At 34.2% G+C, this 21997-nt stretch overlaps 2 protein-coding genes and 1 long non-coding RNA gene across 3 annotated transcripts in view; all 3 read right to left on the bottom strand.

Annotated features, from left to right (window-relative positions):
* Positions 1-1693: 1693 nt before the first annotated feature.
* On the bottom strand, positions 1694-3140 carry LOC116015562 (E3 ubiquitin-protein ligase ATL4). The gene has a single exon (XM_031255668.1). The coding sequence runs from the start codon at positions 2999-3001 to the stop codon at positions 1901-1903; it is 1101 nt and encodes a 366-aa protein (XP_031111528.1). The 5' UTR covers positions 3002-3140; the 3' UTR covers positions 1694-1900.
* Positions 3141-11428: 8288 nt separating this feature from the next.
* On the bottom strand, positions 11429-11980 carry LOC116015257. Its single transcript, XR_004097590.1, has 3 exons — positions 11953-11980; positions 11732-11862; positions 11429-11639 (listed from the first exon to the last, which is right to left on the bottom strand). It is a non-coding gene; the product is annotated as an uncharacterized LOC116015257 (long non-coding RNA).
* An 8849-nt stretch (positions 11981-20829) lies between these two features.
* The window catches only part of LOC116017850 (pectinesterase 2-like), a 2553-nt gene continuing 1385 nt past the window's right edge, over positions 20830-21997 (bottom strand). Inside the window, exons 4-5 of the mRNA XM_031258491.1 lie at positions 20969-21030; positions 20830-20869 (exon numbers count right to left, since the gene is read on the bottom strand). Coding sequence (XP_031114351.1) covers positions 20830-20869; positions 20969-21030 — 102 coding nt within the window. The remainder of the gene's footprint in view (positions 20870-20968; positions 21031-21997) is intronic.

The raw sequence follows: 21997 nt of genomic DNA, 5'->3' as shown, positions 1-21997 counted from the left end.
TGGTTCTTTGTCAGTTATGGTTATAAGGCGATCAAAATTCATCAAAAGTGTATGATTATTGATTGCGAGTTTTTTTTATAATATATTTTTTTAAAAGTCAAAATCACCAAAATTACTCTTTAACTTAATTAGAGTTGTCCAAAATTAATGAAATCAATAAATTATCACCTATGTAGGTAGCCCACATGGTGGTATTGCAAAATGAATCATCGTTGGTGTTGATAGTAATGGAAGGGCAAAATGGGAACAATACAATAGCGTAATGACACTAATTAATGACCAAACTTTTACAGCTAAAGTGGAGTCGTATTAAATAATAATACCCTTTTCCCTTAAATATATCGCCATTATAATACCATTACTCCTCCATTAGTCAAAGTATAAATTGCCACCATTATAGTAGTAGTTGTATGGATATGGAATGAAAATTCACTATATTATTATTATTATTAAATTAAATTTCTGAACCGAAAGTACACTATATTCATATAAAATCATAATTAAATTATTATCAAGAAAGACGGTAGCATATACTATAAGTTAGTTAAATCTTACCGAACTTATGAGACACTTCATTAATATTTTATAATATAAGTCGATATAAAGATGACAGATAATCAAGTACACAAAACCTACCATTATATTGATATAAGACATTTTAGCCCGTAAATCAGCAACTCAAGTCTCAAGGTTGTCAATACAAAGGATGCGATAACATTCCAAATGTTATTTAATATATGGCGATTTGCTTCGGGTTTTGGTTAACTAACTGGGCAATCCTTGCATATGAAACTTTGACCTTATCATCTCCACCTTCACAAGTGATGTTTATGGGAAGCTAAAGCTATAATATTCATTAATTAATTGACCAAATTCAAGAATGTAAAGTTCAAACTAAGTTTTGATAAAATGAATGTCAAAACTATTCCAGTCCCATCAAATTTGGCCACTCACCGTTATCTGGAGAGCGGTAAAAGAGTCAAATCATAAGATAAGATTGAATAGAGTAACTCCTGAACATTTGGCAATCTCAGATATGTCGATATCTAAGATTTTGTGCAGTCAGAAATTAATACAGGTGTCTCAATTAGCCTACAAATATGTTGATCTGAGATATATCGGTATCTAGAAAATTAGCTATGGAGATTTCATGCGATCAGAAATTAATACATGTGTCTCAATTACCCTACAGATTATAGTCCACAAAAAGACTAAATCCAATTGAGTCGTGCCTTGTGGTTGATAGACCAGTTGAGCTATGCCTCGGTGGTTTATTATCAAATTCATAAAACAATAGTTGACCCTGTAGCAATGTCAAATCTTATAGTTGTTTAATCATAATTTATGATTTAAACTACAATACCATCTAAAACCTGCGATTGAATAAAAATTTAGTAACTATATATGTGACAAAGATGGCCCGAGGCGACCCAACTAAAAATATTGACATTTTCCTTTTTATGAGATAGTCTCGGATCTCTTAAGTCATAACATGAGAGCTAGATAATCAAACACGAAATAGTTCTAAACATTTGAATCAAACTAAAAATAACTCAAATCTAATTTGATTAATCATATATTTGATCATACTTAATCGATGCCCACAAATCACTCCAAAAAAGGTGCTGCTGACATGTAATATTAGGCTGTAATAAAAGAATATTACCTACTAAAATGACAAAGAATCATTAAGTTTGACACAACTTTTGTTTATAAGTTTTAATATATATTTTTTCCTTTTAAAAATGACTGTAAAAAGATAAACGAATTCGGCATATATCTACACTCCAGTATTTGCAGGATGCATATAGCAAAATAGGGAGAACGAGGGAGGAAATAGCAAAAATTTTGGAGTATGCGAAATATCTAATTTGCCCCTAAAGAGTTTGAATATACATTCTCATACCCCTGAAAGCCACCGAAATAACTCGCTGATTTCCTCGCCGATCCGGCCGGATTCCAAATCGTCGTCTATCGGGACGACGGTGTCGCTCCGGCGACCGCTATCGGTGAAGAATCTCCCGGAGCCTCGAAACGACATCGTACGGGAGGAAAGAGAAAAGGAGGCGATTCGATCGACGTAGTCTCGGAGCCAACTCCTTCCGCCGCCGGATACGTCTGGCGCCAAACTGTCCCCCGGCGGCTCTGGTACCGGAGCTCCGATGGATTCCTTGTCAGTGCATTCCGAGCCTCCTCGGCGATGGATAGACTCGATAGACACCTCGTAACCGTCGTCTACGATATACTCGAACGACGAGCCAACGGAGTAAGACCTCCGACTGTCGCCGACGATAGGACCGGAGTCTCCGCGACGGCGGCTAACGCTGCCAATCTCAATCCGAAAACTGCCGCTGTTAGGATCGGCATTTCCTCCGCCGCGGCCATTAGAGACTGAGAGAATTTTGCGGAGAATATCGGCGTCCGTTGGATACACCGTAGACCGGCACAGAGGACACGTCTGGTTAGTCGATAGCCACGAATCAATACACTGCGCGTGGAACGCGTGGCAACACAAAGGCAATAACCGCAACTGATCATGCGTCTCAAATTTGGACAAACAAACCGCACAGTCCACGCCGGTTAGGTTCCCCGTAACAGAACCGAACGTGAACAGCGGTAACGACTCCAACGTCTCGGGAGCAGAGCGCCGCTCGTTCGCAGCTCCAGCTGTGGCTGCGGCGGCGGTGGCGGAGCTAGAGATCACGTCGTCCGCCGCGTCGTGCGTCCGAAATGAGCGGTGACAGCGGCGAGACAGCAAGCGGAGGATGAGGTAAATAGTGGCGGAGACGATAACCGCCGACGCAATAACAATGACAACTATAATAATCGACGACGAAGCCGAGGAGGAGGAGGACGACGGCGGCGACGACGAAGCCGCAGGCGGTGGATCGGCCGGCTGTTGAGGTTGGAACAGGTTGTTAGCCGAAGGAAGTGAAGCACCGCCACCACCACCACCGTTGATGGCGGGGAAGAACGGCGGCGGTAAGTATCCGCCGGACATTGTAGAGAGAGAGAGAAAGTGAAAGAAATAATGGAGGAAGTGAGAGAGAGGGGGAGAGGGAGAGATTAATGTAGAGAGAGAAAGTGAGGGGGTTTAGAGTTGGAAGTGATGACCGGAAGGGTATTTATGAGGATGCGACCGGTGACATAGGAGAAGGTGAGACTATGTTTAATGTGGTTTGGGTGTTGTGTTATTGCATTAGAGAAACTCACGTGAGCGGCACGTGTGTATGAGAACACGCAGCCAAGCACGTATTGGAATCGAAGGAATGCCCCTAATGGTACGGAAGTAAGAAGTTTTATTAATAATACAGATTTTAAAATATTCATAATTTTTTACCAGATAATATATATTTTATAATTTTTAAAAATATTTTAGTCAAAGAATTTAAGTTTTCATTTGAAATGGTAACCGGAATGCCATCACATAAACAGTTGCCGTTATTATTGTTAAAGAAAATAAGGCAATCCTTTATTTATTTTCAATATTTAATTAGAAAATAATTTCAAAAACCACATAAAATCTCGATAAAAAATACCAATTAAACCATCAAGCAACAAATATCATATCTCGGGAGACACTGGACAATCTCAGCCAAATTAGTCAAGTTATTGACTTGATAACCATATATAAACTTACGTTTCCATGACTACAAGTTTTGTTTATTATTCAAAAAAAAAATAAAAATACAAATATCATATCTCGTTACAGGGTGACAAAAATTAATAGAGACGTCTAATATTTCAATTCCATGCAGTTGTACACGTATTAATATTTTGCATATGTGACTAATGGTGCATGCATGTTCATTATCTTTGCTTCCGATAGCCTCTAACACTAAGAAAAGCAAGTACTATAACTTGATTAAGTGGACACCTCAAATAATGTTTTGTTTTCTTTTAATATAATGAATGTTTTCTCTACGTCTCATTTTGTTTTTAATAGTAAATTTGATCAAATTTTAAGTTTTGTTTTAATAATTTTGAATTTTAAAATTAAATATTATAGAATTTCTTGTACCATTTGGAGAATTATAATTCAAAATTGTGAACACAAATGCCTTTTAAAATTATCGATAAAACTAAATTGCTTTAAACTTTGAAAAACGAAACTTAGACGCTTAAATCGCAAATTAAATCAAAGGAGTAGTTATCCATGAATGTGTGGATGAGATTACATGAGTCTCTTCTAACTTAATTAAAGGTTGATAGCGTCTTTAAAACTTAGAATACAGCTTTGAGAATGTAGCTACCTACCTTAGAAACTAGAATACAACCTTGTATCTAGTTTGTAACTTTAGTTTCACCATGGGGTAATATTTATAACATTTTGGGGGACAACATTAATTTAGATGGATATTCCGAAACTGTTTTTCCTTATTTATTTACACTATTATTACTTTTATATTATTAAATGGAAGTAAAAACAAGTGTGTATGTGTAGGTACTTAGTAATTCGCATATATTTACCCGATCCCTTATAATGAACGTACCATACATTTAAGTTTACCTCATTAACGCCGGCGACTTTGAGGTTACAAATTAAAGTTGGTTGGTACTAAGACCAAGGCCATTAGTTTTTTATTTTTTTTTTTGGTTTTCTCAGGTCATCTAGGATGGGAGGGAGGAGAGAAAAAAAAAAAAAAAACAAAAGCTATCAAAAAAAAAAGAGTAAAAAATTATGTTTAACGTGTCTAGTGGGCACATGCACTGCATGCACCTACTATGTGCGCAGCGCACACTGCACGTGCTCACTGGGTGCACTTTGTGCGTAACACGTGCAAACTTTCTCTCTATCTCTCTTTTTTTTTTTTTTTTTTTTTTGGTGGTCTGATCTCCTTTATTCTTTGCACTGTGATTTGGCTTTGAATGAAGAGTTCTTCAGGTTTCCTTCTCCAACGTGCCGAAACACTCAATGCCATCACCAGAGCAGCTCACTATTGGAGAAGGAGAAGGAAGAACGTCCTTGAGCTGTCGCCGTCGCCAAGCTCCACCGGAGACAGGGGGAGAAGACGCCACTGCCGTTGCTTACGCCTGAGAAGAGAGATGGTCGAAGATGGACCACCGTGCCGCGGTCACGGCCTTGCCGCTAGTCTACTTTGCCCGTCGAGAAAACAAGGAGCAAGAGGGAGAGATGCCGCCGCCGAACACCAAGCCTCGTCGACGCCATAGCTGCTCACCGGATAGAGAACACTTGCGGGCGGCTTCCACGGAAATATGATCTCAGCCACCAGCTACTGCTGCAATACCGCTCGCTAAGAGCAGGGGAGGTCGCCGGATCTCTCACATCATTCATAATTCTCTCTCAGATCTCCTCCTTCAGGGACATGGTTGTTGCGTTAGTCGTGCTCTGTCGCCAAACGGGCGCCGGTTGAAGCTTTGTTGTCTCTGATTTTTGCGATGAGGATGACAACGAAGAAATCGGTCGCGGCGAAACTCAACCGCCGGTCATTTCCTCCGAAGCCTCCACACCTCAACCTCAACCGGAGGTCGCAGTGAGGATGATGCAAATTCCTAATCCAATCGCAATCGCATCCTTCCAGCAGCCCAAAACATAAAAAGACGAAAATGCCCCTAAATTACACAGCCAACTAACGGAAATACTAACGCTGGACCAAAAGTGGAACACATCTAATAAATGTGGACTCAATGTGGCAAAAATAACAAAAGCAGACTAAAATTGGAAACTGGCCAATAAAAGTATGACCAAAAAAGGCATTCACTCTTCATATATTATGTAATAGGAAAACACATTTGGTAACAAAAGAAAATGATAAATTGATGGGGATATACGAAGCGTATACGCTTGCTTCAATTGTCGTGACACTCTCCTTGATTGGCAAAGTTGGAAAGTTGACCCAGTTCAGACAATTGGGTAGCATGCAAAGTGTCTCTTCAACTATCTCATCAGCATGAGTCACTTTAGATTAGGCACGTGGCATAATTAACTAGCCAAAGAAACCAACCAGTAATTGAGTGACATATACTATACCCTCTGACCGACTAGTAACTGATCTAAACTCTATAAATACCTTGTATATTAAGGTTCCTTCATATATAAAATTACTTTCACTTACTCATCCGCCTTTCATATTAACATAGTGTATTATCATTGGATAGTTAATGATATCAGTAATATACCATGGTAAATTTATCGAGAAATATCATATTTCTTTATTTTTGCATAGAGTACTGTGTTCCCTTATTGAAATTGAACATTTGACAACTTTACAATTGCATTAGCAGTTCACTTATTAACTACCTAAAATGTTAATAAGGGAATAACCTTCTTCAATATATATTTCAACAACGTGATTTTATAAGGAGTAACTTAAATAAGAGCATGAGTAGTAAAACTCGGTAAATTTTATAGCTCTAAATATTCTTTTTCCTTAATGATATTAAAATAAATAAATAATAATAATTTTATTTTTCCATCCATCTTGATTTTACCTGTTGATATGACAATATAAATCTTTTTATTGGCTATGATGAATTGGTCAACTCCACCCAATGTTAAAATTAAATTTATTTATTAATTAAATATGAAAAGAACACTTCAAATGTTACCGCACAAGGGGATCGGATGATATTTAGAGGGAAAAAAATTAGAATAACTCGATCATTAAATAATATATAAATTAGTAATTTTAAAGAAGTTTTAATTTAGACCATAAATATGGAGTATTGACTTGATGATAAATGATCACTTACTCACTTTAGTTGTAGGGTAGTATGAGTTATTACTTGCATAAATTTCTACATAAATGGAACCACACCGACAATAAATTAAAGCAATCCATTTGATGCTTTGCCTAAAGTTTGAGCGATTGAATGTCGCCGCCGCTATGGTACGTTACTATATATTTTTTATTATACTAAAAACATACATACATACATACATATATATATATATATATATATATATATATATATATATATATATATATATATACACACACACTCTTGTGTAATAGTTCTATCTACTCAACCACCTGCATCGACTCAACCACTACTTTCGACGAAAATTAGTTTTGTTATTTGCTAGTACGTAGTTTAACATATTATAATTAAATTAAACAACTTGGGACAATTGGTAAGCGAAATGTTAATTCAACTGCAAAATTTTCGAGCCAAATTTAATTAGTTAGAAGTGGCCAATGCCACATACAATAAATAGTAGTAGTAGAATAATAACATCAATAACAATAATAATAATGTCCTGAGAGGGATGACTGAAACATCTTTCTAACCACTTTGAACCTGTAAAAGTATGAATCCTTAATATTGACCGCTTATAAGAGCGATTAGTCATATTCACTCACAAAAAACTCAATATAACCTTATTTTATTCTCTCTCTTCCCTATTTCTCATCCAATTCAACTAAAACAATTTGTTTATAAAATTAAAAAAAAAAATCAACAAAAATTTCATTACTAGGGATGCTCTAATATAATACCACAACAATATATAGTACGGAGTATTTTTTTCATACCAACAATATATAAAATTTGTGAAAATTTCTCATCAACTATGCATTATGGTTGCATTATCTCATCCACTTCATATATAATAACTACGGAGTACTATTTTAGAATCATAACTATCCCACCATCAATGATGTTAACAATATTTTATACACACTCTTCCACATATATGTGTGTGTATATATATATATATTTTTTGTATGTATATGTTCCCAATAAAAAAGAAGTAGGAGTGCAGAATTGGCAGGTTGCTTTGTTCACACTCTTGGCATGCTGTGAAATATTTATCATTTACCTTGTCCTAGTTGCTTGCATGCAATTTTTATATCATTTTGCTGTGAAAAATGTATAGTCCATTTTTTTTTCTTCTTGTCCTAGTTGCTTGCATGTAATTTTTATATCCAAAAAATTAGAAGTTTTAATTTCAATTTAACAATTTGAAAAAGTTGATAAACAAATTGTTAGTGCAATTTCAAGATTGAAGGTGTACGGCCGGAGGTTCGAATATTGTAAGCATGAAACATGTTAAGAAGATTTGGACTAGAGCTAGACTTACTCCTAAAGAGTTAGGGATTGAGAGCTCAATTTTAGTGAATTCGAATTAGTCTATTAGTGGTGTGTAAGAGATCAACCTTTGTGAGCTTGATTCAAGTTGAATCTGAATTAGTCTTACAGTGGTTTAAACTTTGCGGGTTCAATTCGAGTTGAATCTGAATTAATCTCACAATGGTGGGATATCCAGTGCAATTTGTAATGATCAAACTTTGCAACGTGCTCGTTTTGAGCTAAATCTAAGTAGTTTCACAAAGTAGGATATCAGATACAATATGCAAGAGTTGAACTCTGCAAGTTCAAATTGACCTAAATCTGGATTGATTTTACAATGACAAAATATTTAATGTTGTATAATATTTTTTATTTTTTTTTAAAGAAGAAGAAGAGGAGGTTTTCCATCACATTTGGGCAATACATACAATATTAATTGTAATTATGTAAACTAAAGTACACCTGTTTGTTCTTTTTTTTTCTCTTTTTTGTTGTTGTTGTTGTTGTTGGTGTTGGATACATGCTCTGTTACACATGTTGATCCAAAGATTCCAAATGCATACTTTTCTACTGTCCTTTAAAAAAAAAAAAACTATATATATATATATATAATATAATTATTTACTTCTTTTTGTTTTGGTACTATGGCATAATCATTAGCAGGTCTGAGGAAACTGGCCTGGTTTTTGTTTTGTTTTTGTTGTGTTCTCCATAAAAATGCAAAAACCTTTTTCAGTAAATTATAATTGCACAAAATTCTAGGCCCTGTAAGTGAACATTTTTACACATTGTTATATTAGTGTAGTGTATGTACAAATGTGAAATAATGTTCATATCAAGTTAAGACCAACATCAATAATAATTTTATTTTTTTTTTGAATTTTAGCTTGTGCGGAGGTGAGAGATAGTGAAACGGAAGAAAGAATGAATGTAAAAGAACAAATAAGGTCATTCTGTTAATTTAGTTTGTGCACGTTTTTTGAGAAAGTTTTTGAAAAAAATAAAACAAAACAAAATTGACAGCGGCTCTAGCATACGAATAACTCCCGTTAAGCGCGTTACATTACTGATCTATTTGTTTGTTTTTCTTTTTTAACCTAAAATTAGATTTATTGTTGATGTTGCTCTAAAAGTTGACATATGGTCTATATTTTTGTAACACGAAAGCATTGATTTCTAAGTATGGGTGAAAAATTATTGAATAGGGGCTAGGAAGATGATGAACCTGATGATGGGAAGTGTGAAAAGTTCAGGTAAATTGTATGCAAGTCATCTAGCATCCTAACATATAGGTAGTTCAAGAAATTAATTATATGGGAGCAAAGAAATTAATTATATGTTTCTCAATAAAAAGGTGGGACCAAAATATTAATACTTGACAATTTATATGTAGTTGAAGAAATTTATGAGACTAACTTCATATCAACCTCTAAGCCATCAATATCCACACCATCCCATGTCAAGAGAGGGACCAAATCCGGCCCATTCCAACACTTTTGATGCTCAATATTGCAACTAAGTATGGGTTGTCACTTCTATATCGATTTGTAACAATAATGTCATAATGTAGCTACCCGCTTACCAATTATTCCAAGTTGAGTTTCGACGATATAATTTCTGTTTCAAATTTATTAATTTAACATCTAAATAATTAAAAGATACCATGAAATAAAGTAAAATTTGTCCTATCTAGAAGTTTCAAGCATTTTTTTTAGGAAATAGTAAATTTGGTCTCTGAATAATAAGAAAATAGTATTTTTCATCCCTCGTTTATACTATCACCATTTTTCATTTGTCATGAGGTGTTTGGTTGGAGAGAATTGCAATTCCCCTGAGGGTCACTTCGTACCGCTTGATCATAAGGTCTTTGACGTTTTTTTTTTCTTTATTTATCATTAATAATGAAACTATATATCAAAGAGAACACATGTAAACTTGTATTTTTGCATAATGTGTACACCACTATTATAGTATTATTTGTCTTAGCTTGTGGATAAAAATAAAAATAAAAATAAAAAAAGAAAAAAAAAAGTTGTGGAAGAAGGTGTCATGGTAGGAGCAGACAACATTGGGAGTGGATGATTATAAGATGGTCCCTACCAGAATAAATAGCAGAGGAAGCACAACATCCATCTCTGTGCTCTCATGCTATACATTCGATGCATAATACAACGTTAAATATATCTCGAAAGACTTGATTTTTATTAATATTTACCTGTTACATAGAATATATCTTTCTAGTATGATTGATCTTTCATTATAATTTTTATTCAATGCACATCTTCACATAATAATAATTGATCTCGTTTATAATTTTTATTCAATGCACACTTTTGTATAATAATTCCGAATTTTTTCGATCGTCCAAAAAATTAGTGCGGAATATTGTTGGTTCTGATAACGAGAAAGTGGCACCTAAGATGTTTACATTTCAGTGTTTTGACTCACAAAGTTATTGTCCTTTGCAAACGTTGTTTTTCGTGACACATTCTTTTTTTTTTTTTTTTTTTAAGATTTTTCGTGACACATTCTATTGCAACATTTTGCAGTGTTGTAATACTAAATTGGATCGATTTTTTTTTTAAAGGTGGACTATCTTTGTCAAAAGATAATGCTCACAAATGAATTTCAGGCCCATGATGAGTTGTTCAAATGAAAAAGTTGATACCTGATTGACAAGATTGCCACTATTGTCAAATTAGGTTAGTACCCAATATTCAATTATCAATCTTACCAAAAGTAACAAACACAAGTGCCTTTTCTATACAAAACAAAGGTGACTTAGAATTCAAGTTCAGGATTGTAAAAGCATTAGGATATCTGCCTGGGAAAGACTCAAACTAATCACCTCAGATGATAAGCATGCAGTGTAACACGGAAATTAACAGCATTGTTGGTTCACGTAAACTTTGATTTTCCAACTGACAAAAACAAGGCAGCCTTATATTAATATTATTAAATCCAAATATGAGGGGAGAGCTTCTGGAAAAACCAATCTGAGACATCATCCCCTTTTAATAGGCCACTACGGTGTAGTCGTCAAACATAGAGATCGAGCAGAAGCAGCATCTTTTGTAATATTACTTTATACTTAATTATTGCAATTACTGATATTATGTATAAATTAAAAAAAATAAATTAAATCATCAAAGTATAGCTATAATTAACAGATTTGTAAATTTTGATGGTTAATGTTTTATTTTAGTTTTATACTTTTTTATTTAGAAAAAGTTAATTTCACTTTTGGTTCTATAACTATTATGATTTTGTTAATTTCACTTTTGGTGCTATGAGTTTCAAAACTCTCAATTTAGTATCTTAATTATTCAATTTTTCTTAATTTCGATCTTTTTTTATAAAAATAATTGGAAAAAAAAAAAAAGAAAAGAAGAAGGAGATAAATTCATCCTTAAAATATTAGAATAATACGGAGTAACTGAAAATACAAATTATGTAAATAAAAAAAATAAAAAAAATAAAAAAGACAAATTGTGTTATCACATCTTCCTCTGCCCCGCTTGCCGCCGAAGCTTCGCATCACCGGAACAGCCCACTCCCGCCCGGCCACCACCGGCATCTCCCTCATGGCGGAAAGCACTGCGTTCCTACCCAAAACAAACACTTACAATAAGATGCAGAAAACCCAGAAAGTAAAAAAAATAAGTACACAAAAGACAAGAAAGAATTAAATAAGGACCTGTAACAATGGTTAGAGGTGAATTCCATCCTCCCCAGAAGTGCAACTAAGCGCCACAGCCTGGTAGTTTTCCGGGCCTGCTGTATTTGTAAATGTAATTCGCTTGGCCATAAATCCATTGACATCCACAGCTGAAATATATTTAAAATTTATTGGTTTTTCTTTTTTCCAACAAAATTGTGAAGCCAAAGTTTCTAAAAATAATTTATTCATTCGCTTACCAACCAACGGGCGCGGACACTCTTGTTTCCGGTGATGCCATCACCCACCAACATAATATACTGCATATTAATCCTCACCGACTCTTCGTAAATACCCTGTTTAATATATATTTTGAATTTGTGTGTATCGTTGCCCGAATGGGCAGCATTTACTGCCTCCATGACTGTGCGGAAACGTCCCGACCCATCCTTTGCTACCACAATATCATACGTGGACGATTGGAGCAGTTTCCTAGCCTGATGCTTAACCCAATAAGTAAAAAAAAAAAAAAAAAAAAAAACCGCTACTAACAAAGCAACTATAATAGTTTTTGCCATTTGAAAATAACCGTAAGTGTAGAAAGTAAGCTTATGTAGGGATTATGAATGTAAGTGTAGAAAGTGTATGATGAAAATAACAGTAACTTTTTGTGTATGAATGTTAGAAGAGTATATATAAGATTATGTTTTTTTGCATGTTTAATTAGTGGATAGGTAGTGCGTGCGGTTAAGTGATGCAAGATCCACTAGGGGAGAAAGTAATAAATAAGGGCGTGTGATAGTGAGAAAGATTGTCTATATATGAATCTCATCAATTACCTACAGATCAGAACAGAAATAAAACAAGGCATGCGAGTGTTTATACAACAGCTTTAATTTCCTTTCAAGAATATATACTCACTTCATAGCAAAGAGGAGATAGAGAGAATAGGATCTTAGAGATATACCTCAAATAAGGCCTCGGCAACCATGATTATTCCTGAAATGCTTGCAAGGCTACTCAACTCTGATCTTCAGCTGTACTGTGAAGAATGACTCGCACGAGCATATATATATATATATATATATATATATATATATATATATATGTTTGGAAAATGGTGCTTTTTGTATGACTTAACAGCCGGTAAGTCATGTGTGGGGTAATACATAGAAAACAAGGATTACATGAAAACATAAAATACATAATAATATTTATAAAAAACTTTTTTCTAATTTGTTTTTTCCATAAGTGAACCACAAAATATATTTAGTGTAAATTAAATAATCTTTACAATTCATAACTCATTATATACAGCTCACAAAAAAATACATGCAAAAAATGTAAGTGTTAAATTACTCTGATCTTCTAGTGTGTAGAAAAAAATATTAAAAAGTGTGATTATAAATATAAGCAAGTATTAAATTAATTGTTATCAAATAATTAGACTGTTTGAATTGTTAGTTGAAGCATGTAATTGATTTGAACCACCTAATCCTTTTAGTTTTATCCGTGTTTTTTTTTTTTGTGAAATTGTTTTGCAGGTGGATGGCTCATGAGATTTGTTTCTTGTGTTCAACTTTTGATGATGGAAAGGCTTGTATTTGTTTTCCCTTGCTATACTTGACCTATAAATGGCATTCCAAGATAAGAATTAAGAACATCTTATTATCAATGCCAAGTAAAAGTTCATTGACTACGATTTTTGCATCTCCGCACTGCAGCTAGACTGGCGAAGGAATGCGCAACGCTGCCCGGCATAGGGAGCGTCGCGCATTCTTTCGCCCTGCCTTGCCTGTAGGGCCGAGGTGCAGAAGTCGTAGTAGATGAGCCTTCATAAGTTTGAAAAAATATATTTATGTGGACGTAGACATATTCTTGATGTAGATATATTTCTGTGGATTTACATGATCAAAATAATCAATTTTTATTTGTCACTCCAGGGAGTAGAATTTAGGAGTATGCTGTAGAACTCAAATGAATTTGAATTGTGGCTTAATTTGTTTTCTGATGTACAGTTTCCCGTCCCACTTTGCATGTTTGTAACTTGTTTTTGGGTGCAATGTCTGTAACTATTTAACAATAAAAGTTTACAATTTGATTGGTTGTACAATCACGTACTTATTAGATCAACTTCTTAATTATCACCATTAATTTAGTTGTTCATTACACAAGAGTAAAGTTTACTTAGTGCACTACTATACATTCTTAAGTGAAATATTCCGGACTATTAGATAAGAACTTGGACAAAGGTTATTAATTAGTGAGTGCAACTTGAGTCAAATTTAAATATTCTCACAACTCATGTAAGTTAAATTTTGATGGCATGGTCATGCTAAATATAGATTAGTACGTACTTTTGAAGTGGTTAGATTAATATTGGATGTTAAATGTTTTAAATTGTTATAATTATAAAATATTACTTAAAATTTATATAAAAACTAGTTTTTCTACGCGCTTTGCGCGAAGATTTGTGCCCAATATTTAAACCCAATTAGTAAATCATTTTGAAATAGATATAATGCATTTTTTTAGTTGTCGAAGTTTCATAGATATTCGAGTAAAATTTTTATTGTGTATGTATTTGAAATTAATACAAAAAATTCAAATTCATTATGATGAATATATATTCTACTATAATTTTAAGGGTACTTAACGTTGTATTACAATATATATATATATATATATATATATATATATATTAATATTATTGAAGTAAGAATTATAGAAATGATAAATTATTAAATATAACTATGGTAATATTTAATTAAAATATAAAAAAATTCAAACTTATCATTGAAGAATGTAAGAAAAAATATTGTGTATGCATGTGCGTGGTAATTAATGTAAAAAGATAAGAAGTTATAATGGTAGGGATATTTCTGTCCAAAAAATTATGTAGGACAACTTGTATAGTATAAGGTACAACAAAAATTAACGGAAAAAACGGACATAAACCAGGGATATAACCTGGATTGAGACTTATTATGTTGTAGATAGTATGGTACGTAGAGACAACAACAAAGAAGCCATGACTTAACTACTTAACATGAATCTTGTGGCCATAATCTTCCAACACAAGGCTCATGATTCATCTTCCCTCTTCCAACACAAGGCTCATGATCTTCTCACCTCTCTTCATCTAATATATATATATATATATATAGAACAATGCAATGATCTTCTCACCTTCAATTCATCAGAGACATCTCTTTATCTAATATATATATATATATATATATAAACTCTATTCTTTGTCGGTGGCAAGCTTTGGGGGCCAGAAACCCGAAGCAAACGGGACATTCAATTGGGGGATCCATACGTTCAGATTATGGGGAGTTATGGGGAGTTAGCGAATACTGGACCCGGAGCTCAAACGGCAAATAGGGTGAGGTGGCCTGGATATCACGGCATTACCCGCACGGAAGAAGCAGCAAGATTTAGGGTCGATAATTTCATCCATGAAACCAATGGATCCCCAATTGAATGTCCGTTTGCTCCAGGTCTCTGACCCAATGGATTGATGGAACTCACCTCTAACCATTGTTACAGGTCCCTTAATTCTTAATTTCTTACTTATTTTTTTACTTTCTGGGTTTTCTGCGTCTTATTGTAAGTGTTTGTTTTGGGTAGGAACGCAGTGCTTTCCGCCATGAGGGAGATGCCGGTGCTGGGCGGGAGGGAGTGTGCTGTTCCGGTGATGCGAAGCTTCGGCGGCAAGCCGGGGCGGAGGAAGATGTGATACCGTGGATGATGCACGCCCACCGGAAACAGTAACTTTACATAAAGATGTCATACCGTGAATGACTTTATAAACCTGTAATAATTATTTAATAAACTTGTAGTAAAGTCATTTATGAACATGCCGCTATTATTTGATGAACTTGCAATAACAACTTAATGACCTTTATATTAGTGATTTTCTGAAGATGCAATTGTAACTTTATAAACTTGTAATAGTGACTTTATGGACCTATAAACTTTATAAATCAGTAATATTGATGTTATGAATTTAAAATAGAAGTCCACCAATACATCAATAACTTTTTTTTTATGCTATAGTCAACTTGATAGATACCAATCATCTCATCAATGGCAGAGCAAGAATTCAAATTCAGTGATGTTGATATACTAAATGCCTAAATTTAACATTACTTTCAATGATATATAAATATCATTTTACAATTGCTCACAATGCATTTTCATACACATCCTTTTAAATAAAAGCAACCAAACAATTAGAGCCGTCAATGCGGGCTGGCGGGCCCCGCCCCGCCAAAGCCCGTCAAAGCCCGCCTTTGTGGCGGGGCGGGCTAAAAAGCCCGCCAAAAAGCGGGCCTAAGTAGAGGCAACCCGCCCCGCCCCGCCTTAAGCCCGCGGGCCTTGGCGGGGGCCCGCCAAATTTTAAAAGTTTTAAATTTAAATAAAAATTAATATAAAAATGTAGTAAGTGTATACTAAAATAATTTGGATAATTTAAACATATAGTAATGTATTTGTAATTTTTTAAACACAATAATGACTAATAAATAAGTGTTAATCCATAAGTTAATAACAAATCATTTATATAATTTACTAATGTTTTGAACTTGATTATATATATATATATATATATATATATATATATATATATATATTAATTATTGTATTAGTTTACAGTACAGTTAGCTATATATTATAATTATATAGTGTTAGTTTACAGTTTATACTCCGTATATTATAATTAGTGTATTAATTTATAGATTGAAAACTAATATAATTATATAATTAGTTTATAAAATTCAATGTAATTATATATTGAATTTTGATTTACAGTTTACACTGTAAACCAAAATTCAATTACTATTACATTAATTATATAAAAGGGTGTATATATATATTACACACACACTAATGTTAGTAATATAATCAAGATGAAAAGACATATTAAATGTTATAGATTTACTATTGTAGTATTTATTTATTTTAATAATTTTTTATTATACATTTGGCGGGCCCCCGCCGGCCCACCAAGCCCGCCCCGCCAAGCCCGCGGGTTAGGCGGGAGCGGGCTAAAAAGCCCGCCTTAAAACGGGCTCAAAAAATTAGAGCCCGCCCCGCCCTTTTGGCGGGGCGGGACGGGCTAGCCCGGCGGGCTAAGCCCGTTTTGACGGCTCTACAAACAATCATTCATCAAATTATATCTCGTTTGGTTGCGCAATCTATCTTCACTATCTCCATTGCTGAAAAAACTCTTTCAACACTTGTCGTCGCTACTAATAATATTAAAGCTAATTTCACAACTAAAAAAAGCTAATGAAAAATTGAGTCGGATTCAAATTAGGATTGAGGGTTTATGAATTTTTTTTTTCTTGAAGAAAATTAATGCTTTTATTGAATGCGAAACGAGACATGGCCTTAAAGACATCTTAGGTCCAAAGGTGATCTAAGGCTCACAAATATAAGATCCTAAAGACCTTACAAGCTCAAGGGGCAAAAGCCCTAAGTATCAAAAGGGCCAAAAAGGCCTACAAATCATAATGGGACAAAGCCCTAAAATTTCTAAAGGGGCTACCATCTAGCCTAACCAATGTAAGGCCCAAATGGGCTACAAAATTTCTAGCTAAAGCCTATCAAATGATAAGGCCTAGCTATAATCCACCAAAAAAGGCCATTGGGCCCATTCAACTTCCATCACATATATGTAGCTTGTTCCATTCTCGGCCCTTAGGCCTAATTTCCTTAGTCCAAATTTTACTCATCAAAATTTGCCCATAGGTCCATAAAATATGAACCCAACAAAGCTGTCATGGGCCACTTGCAGCCCAGAAGCAGCTTCCACTATATTCCACACGGCCCACTCATTTAATTTGCACAATAAAATCCATTCGGCCTAACCGAAGACTAGCATCATTAATTCCAAAAGGGAATAATGGTCAAATAGGCCACCCAATTACACACGAAATTATAATCAGGTCGTCGAACTCAAAAACAATGCAATTGGGTCACTGAACTATACAAATTCATGCAAATTAATCCAAAGAGACTTGTTGACTTGATCTTCGAGTTACCAACTTTAAAAATAATATTTTAAAATAATTTTAAATTAATTAATTAATTAAAATTAAAAAAAAAAAAAAAAACAACAACAACAACAACAAATAGGAACAAGTCAATTGGGTCCTTTTTTTAATTTTAAATTTAAATTTTAATATGTTCTTAGTTTGCGAGGTCAAGTATTTTTAATTTGGGAGCTAAAATAGGATCCATTTTAATTTCTTGCTATTTTGTCTCTCTATCACATTATTTTTATCACAATTTATTAAAACATTCAAGGAGTACCATGCCATCAAAATTTAACTTACATGAGTTCTGAGAATAATCCAAATTTGACTAAGTTGGACTCACTAATTAATAACCTTTGCAAGCTCTTATGTAAATAATGTAATAGTCCGGATTCCGGAATAATTAATAACCTTTGCCCAAGTTCTTATGTAAATAATGTAATAGCTCGGAATATTGCAGGCACTAAAAATGTATAGGAGTGCTTCTCAAAAAAAAAAAGTGTATATGAGTGCGCTATGTAAACTTCACTCTTGTGTAATAGCTCAAAATAGTACATTAAGTAAACTCTACTCTTTTGTAATATGCCGAAATATTCCAACGAGCCACTACATGAGGGTGTGCTAGGATACACCGAGTAAACTCTATTCTTGTGTAATTGACAATGATACTTTAACCACTATTTAAGGGCATGCAAGAGTACATTGAGTAAATACGACTTCAGAGCTTACATGAACAATTCAAGATTTCAAGTAGTAGGTTAAAAGTGGAGACTCAAGATAAGAACTTTATCCAATGTTATGTGTTTACCGTAGGCAACTAGGCATCAAGCATCAGTCATTCCACTTAAGAGACAGTTAAATTTTTATACCTACAATCCTGATGAATCAGGGTATAAAAAAAAAATCTTGGAATGAAAAACTTCAGTCTTTTGAATGTGAGGTAATGTATTATTTAGAAGGGCAGGTGAATTGGTGATGGATGTAGGGTATACTGGGACCCACTATAATCTCTGTTCTAACTATTACCCCGGGCCCACTCGTGGGGAAGAAAAGGCAAAATGAGGAAAAAAGGCAAGAACAGGGAACAAGGACTACATGAAAACATACACTGTGGAGCATATATTACACCTTGCAAAGAAAGTTACAGAGCTAAGATGGATTGGCAACTGCATAAAATACATATATGTATATGTGTGTGTCTATATGTATTGTATGCATAGCATATTTACAAATTTTGCATCATTGCAAATGTTGCGCCCGCGGAAGTGGGATAGATCAGATTGCAACAATAATTTGAGAAAGAAAAATAAATGAGGCACAGATTTTACGTGGAAAACCCCTAAACAAATTAGGGTAAAAACCACGGGCAAGGGTAGAAGAATTTCACTATGAGAAAATAGGAGTTACAACCACTCTCTAACTAACAAGGAAAAAACAAGAATAATTCTCTCTTGCTAAGAAGGAGAAATACACTCAACAAACTCTCTAATATCTCTAGTATATGAGGGAAGAATAGAATGATTTGGGATGACAAGAATGGCAAATGACCTCCCTATTTATAGTTGAGAAATTGGGGTCATTTTGTAGTTAGTCCAAAGTTTAGGGACCAAATAATAAATATTTTGGTAGGTGCCTAACTCCATGCCTAACCCTTTTTGACTTGCCTAATTCTTTGTCAATTGTTGATATTTGCCTAATTATGGCTGCTGCAACATTCTTTGCCGACAGCAAAGGGGTTTCTGTGGTTGAGATGGAACTTTGCTCGGGACCATTACAAACGTTGCATCTGCAGACCGGGCATACCCTGAAAGGAAAATCAGAGAATTAAAGTAAACGCAATTACATACATTTCCCGTGGAAAGCGGGCAGATAAAGAATCTAGTAGGGTAGTAAAAATAAAAAAAAAAATAAAAAAGGTGGAACATACCTGTTTACTTCTTTCAGCCATTTATCAATACATGTCATGTGATATTCATGATGACAAGGGAGAACCCTCAGTTTGTCACCATCTTCATACTCAGCCAAACAGATGTAGCACCTGTTAAGGAATTATAAAATAAAATTAAAAAAGCCCATCAGTTGTGTCCCCAACTACATGCATCATTGGTCTCGCTATCATTCAAGCACATCGGGATCCGGAAAACATATAATATAATTGCAGTTTTTTTTTGCTGGTTTGTTAGTTTTCTGAATTTCACATCTAACTTGGTGAATGACAGAAATTTTAAGAGCAGCATCAACCTCAGACAGAATGCGTGGGGATAGTTTGATCTCAGGTAGTAGATCAATCTAAAGACAAACAAAAAGAGTTGCTTCTTCAAAACTCAACTCGGACGGATTGTAGTAAGGTATTTCTGTTGAGTATATCACCTTTACGCCAGGAGCTGAAGGATTAGGCAGATTCATATGCACTAAGAACCATGTTTCTCATCTGTATACAGATCGGAGGTATCACGTCACAGAAGCTGAAGTGATAGTCACAGAGGAACTCTGGGAAGTCACCCTGAGTGTCTCTTCATATAGAAGACAGACCTAGCATAGAATTTAGGGGGGAATGAGGTAGTAAGTTAAAGAAGGCAAACAACATGAAAAACACTTTAAAACATCTATCCAACTAGACAAACCGGTGCTTCTCCTAGTTCAGCATTTCTAAGGAATGGCTCCATAAACTGGAGCAAGTCAACCAACAATCGATGGAAATAAGGCCACCCGTTCTGAGCATTTCCAGTGAGTAATTTTGGCATGAAACATCTATGAGTAACAAGCTCGAGCCACACAAAACTGAAAGCAACCCCTCAAATTAGCAATGCAAAATAATGCAGCAGCCAATCATGGTCTATGGAACAATGCAAGTGTATTGAACAGCTATCTAGAGAATGAAAACTATCCTGAAAGAATTGCTTTTGTTTCTTAAGTGAAGCGCAAATGATGTTGATCTTCCAGTCACACCCAATATTTACATTATTAAAAGATACATGTACTTTTGTGATAATTGTATTTTATGGTTCCAATATATATATATATATAAATAGTATTGTACTCAACCTCTATCCTTAGAAGCACAATTAAAAACAAAGCTTGAAAATATGAAGACTACTCCTTGGATAAAAAGTAACAAACACAAGTGCCTTTTCTATACAAAACAAAGGTGACTTAGAATTCAAGTTCAGGATTGTAAAAGCATTAGGATATCTGCCACAGGCCAAAAACACTAACACACAAACACACAAACCTGAACCCTGGCACTTGAAGTGGTTGAAGAGCATGGAAGGCACTTGCAAACAAAGTCAAGATCTGAAAAAAATGAAGAAAAAGGTCAAGGAATCAACAACAGCATCAAACTAATAGGACAGTTTGTACTACTAAACCTTGTATAGCCGTATAGGGATGAAAGTAAGTGTAAAAAGTGTAATGAATATTTAGACTCGTATATATAATCGTATAAATGTTATAATGTAAGGTTTGGTAAATCATACAACGTGCATCTTCATGGTTTGGTAAGTCATGATGTTAGAATGTAAGCGGTAAGTCATGCAGATTTTTTGCTTCAGATGCCTGGGAAAGACTCAAACTAATCACCTCAGATGATAAGCAGTGTAACACGGAAATTTCCTGTAATTAACAGCATTATATTGTTGGTTCACGTGAACTTTGATTTTCCAACTCACAAAAAGAAGGCAGCCATATATTATTATTAAATCCAAATATGAGGGGAGAGTGACCATGAGCTTCTGGAAAAACCAATCTGAGACATCATCCCCTGGCCTTTTAATAGGCCACTAGGGTGTAGTCGTCAAACATAGAGAGCAGAAGCATGCAGCATCTTTTGTAATATTACTTTATAGTTAATTATTGCAATTACTGATATTATGTAAAAATTAAAAAAAATAAATTAAATCATCAAAGTATAGCTATAATTAACAGATTTGTAAATTTTGATGGTTAATGTTTTATTTAAGTTTTATACTTTTTATTTAGAAAAAGTTAATTTCACTTTTGATCCTATAACTATTATGATTTTGTTAATTTCACTTTTGGTGCTATGAGTTTCAAAACTCTCAATTTAGTATCTTAATTATTTAATTTTTCTTAATTTCGGTCTTTTTGATTAAGCTTTCAGCAAAAAATAATTGAAAAAAAAAAAAAAGAAAAGAAGAAGATAAATTCATCGTTAAAATATTAGAATAATACGGAGTAATTGAAAATACAAATTATGTAAATAAAAAAAAAAGACAAAAAAAAAAAAAAAAAAAAAAAAAAA

The sequence above is a fragment of the Ipomoea triloba genome, chromosome 4, assembly GCF_003576645.1.
Source record: "Ipomoea triloba cultivar NCNSP0323 chromosome 4, ASM357664v1".
In the NCBI taxonomy this organism is placed as follows: Eukaryota; Viridiplantae; Streptophyta; class Magnoliopsida; order Solanales; family Convolvulaceae; genus Ipomoea; species Ipomoea triloba.
Note: the sequence above shows the minus strand (reverse complement) of the source record. Positions and strands in the feature narration are given on the sequence as shown.

Coding starts and splice junctions, on each gene's coding strand:
- LOC116015562 (XM_031255668.1), bottom strand. CDS start 3,001: ATGTCCGGCGGATACTTACCGCCGCCGTTCTTCCCCGCCATCAACGGT.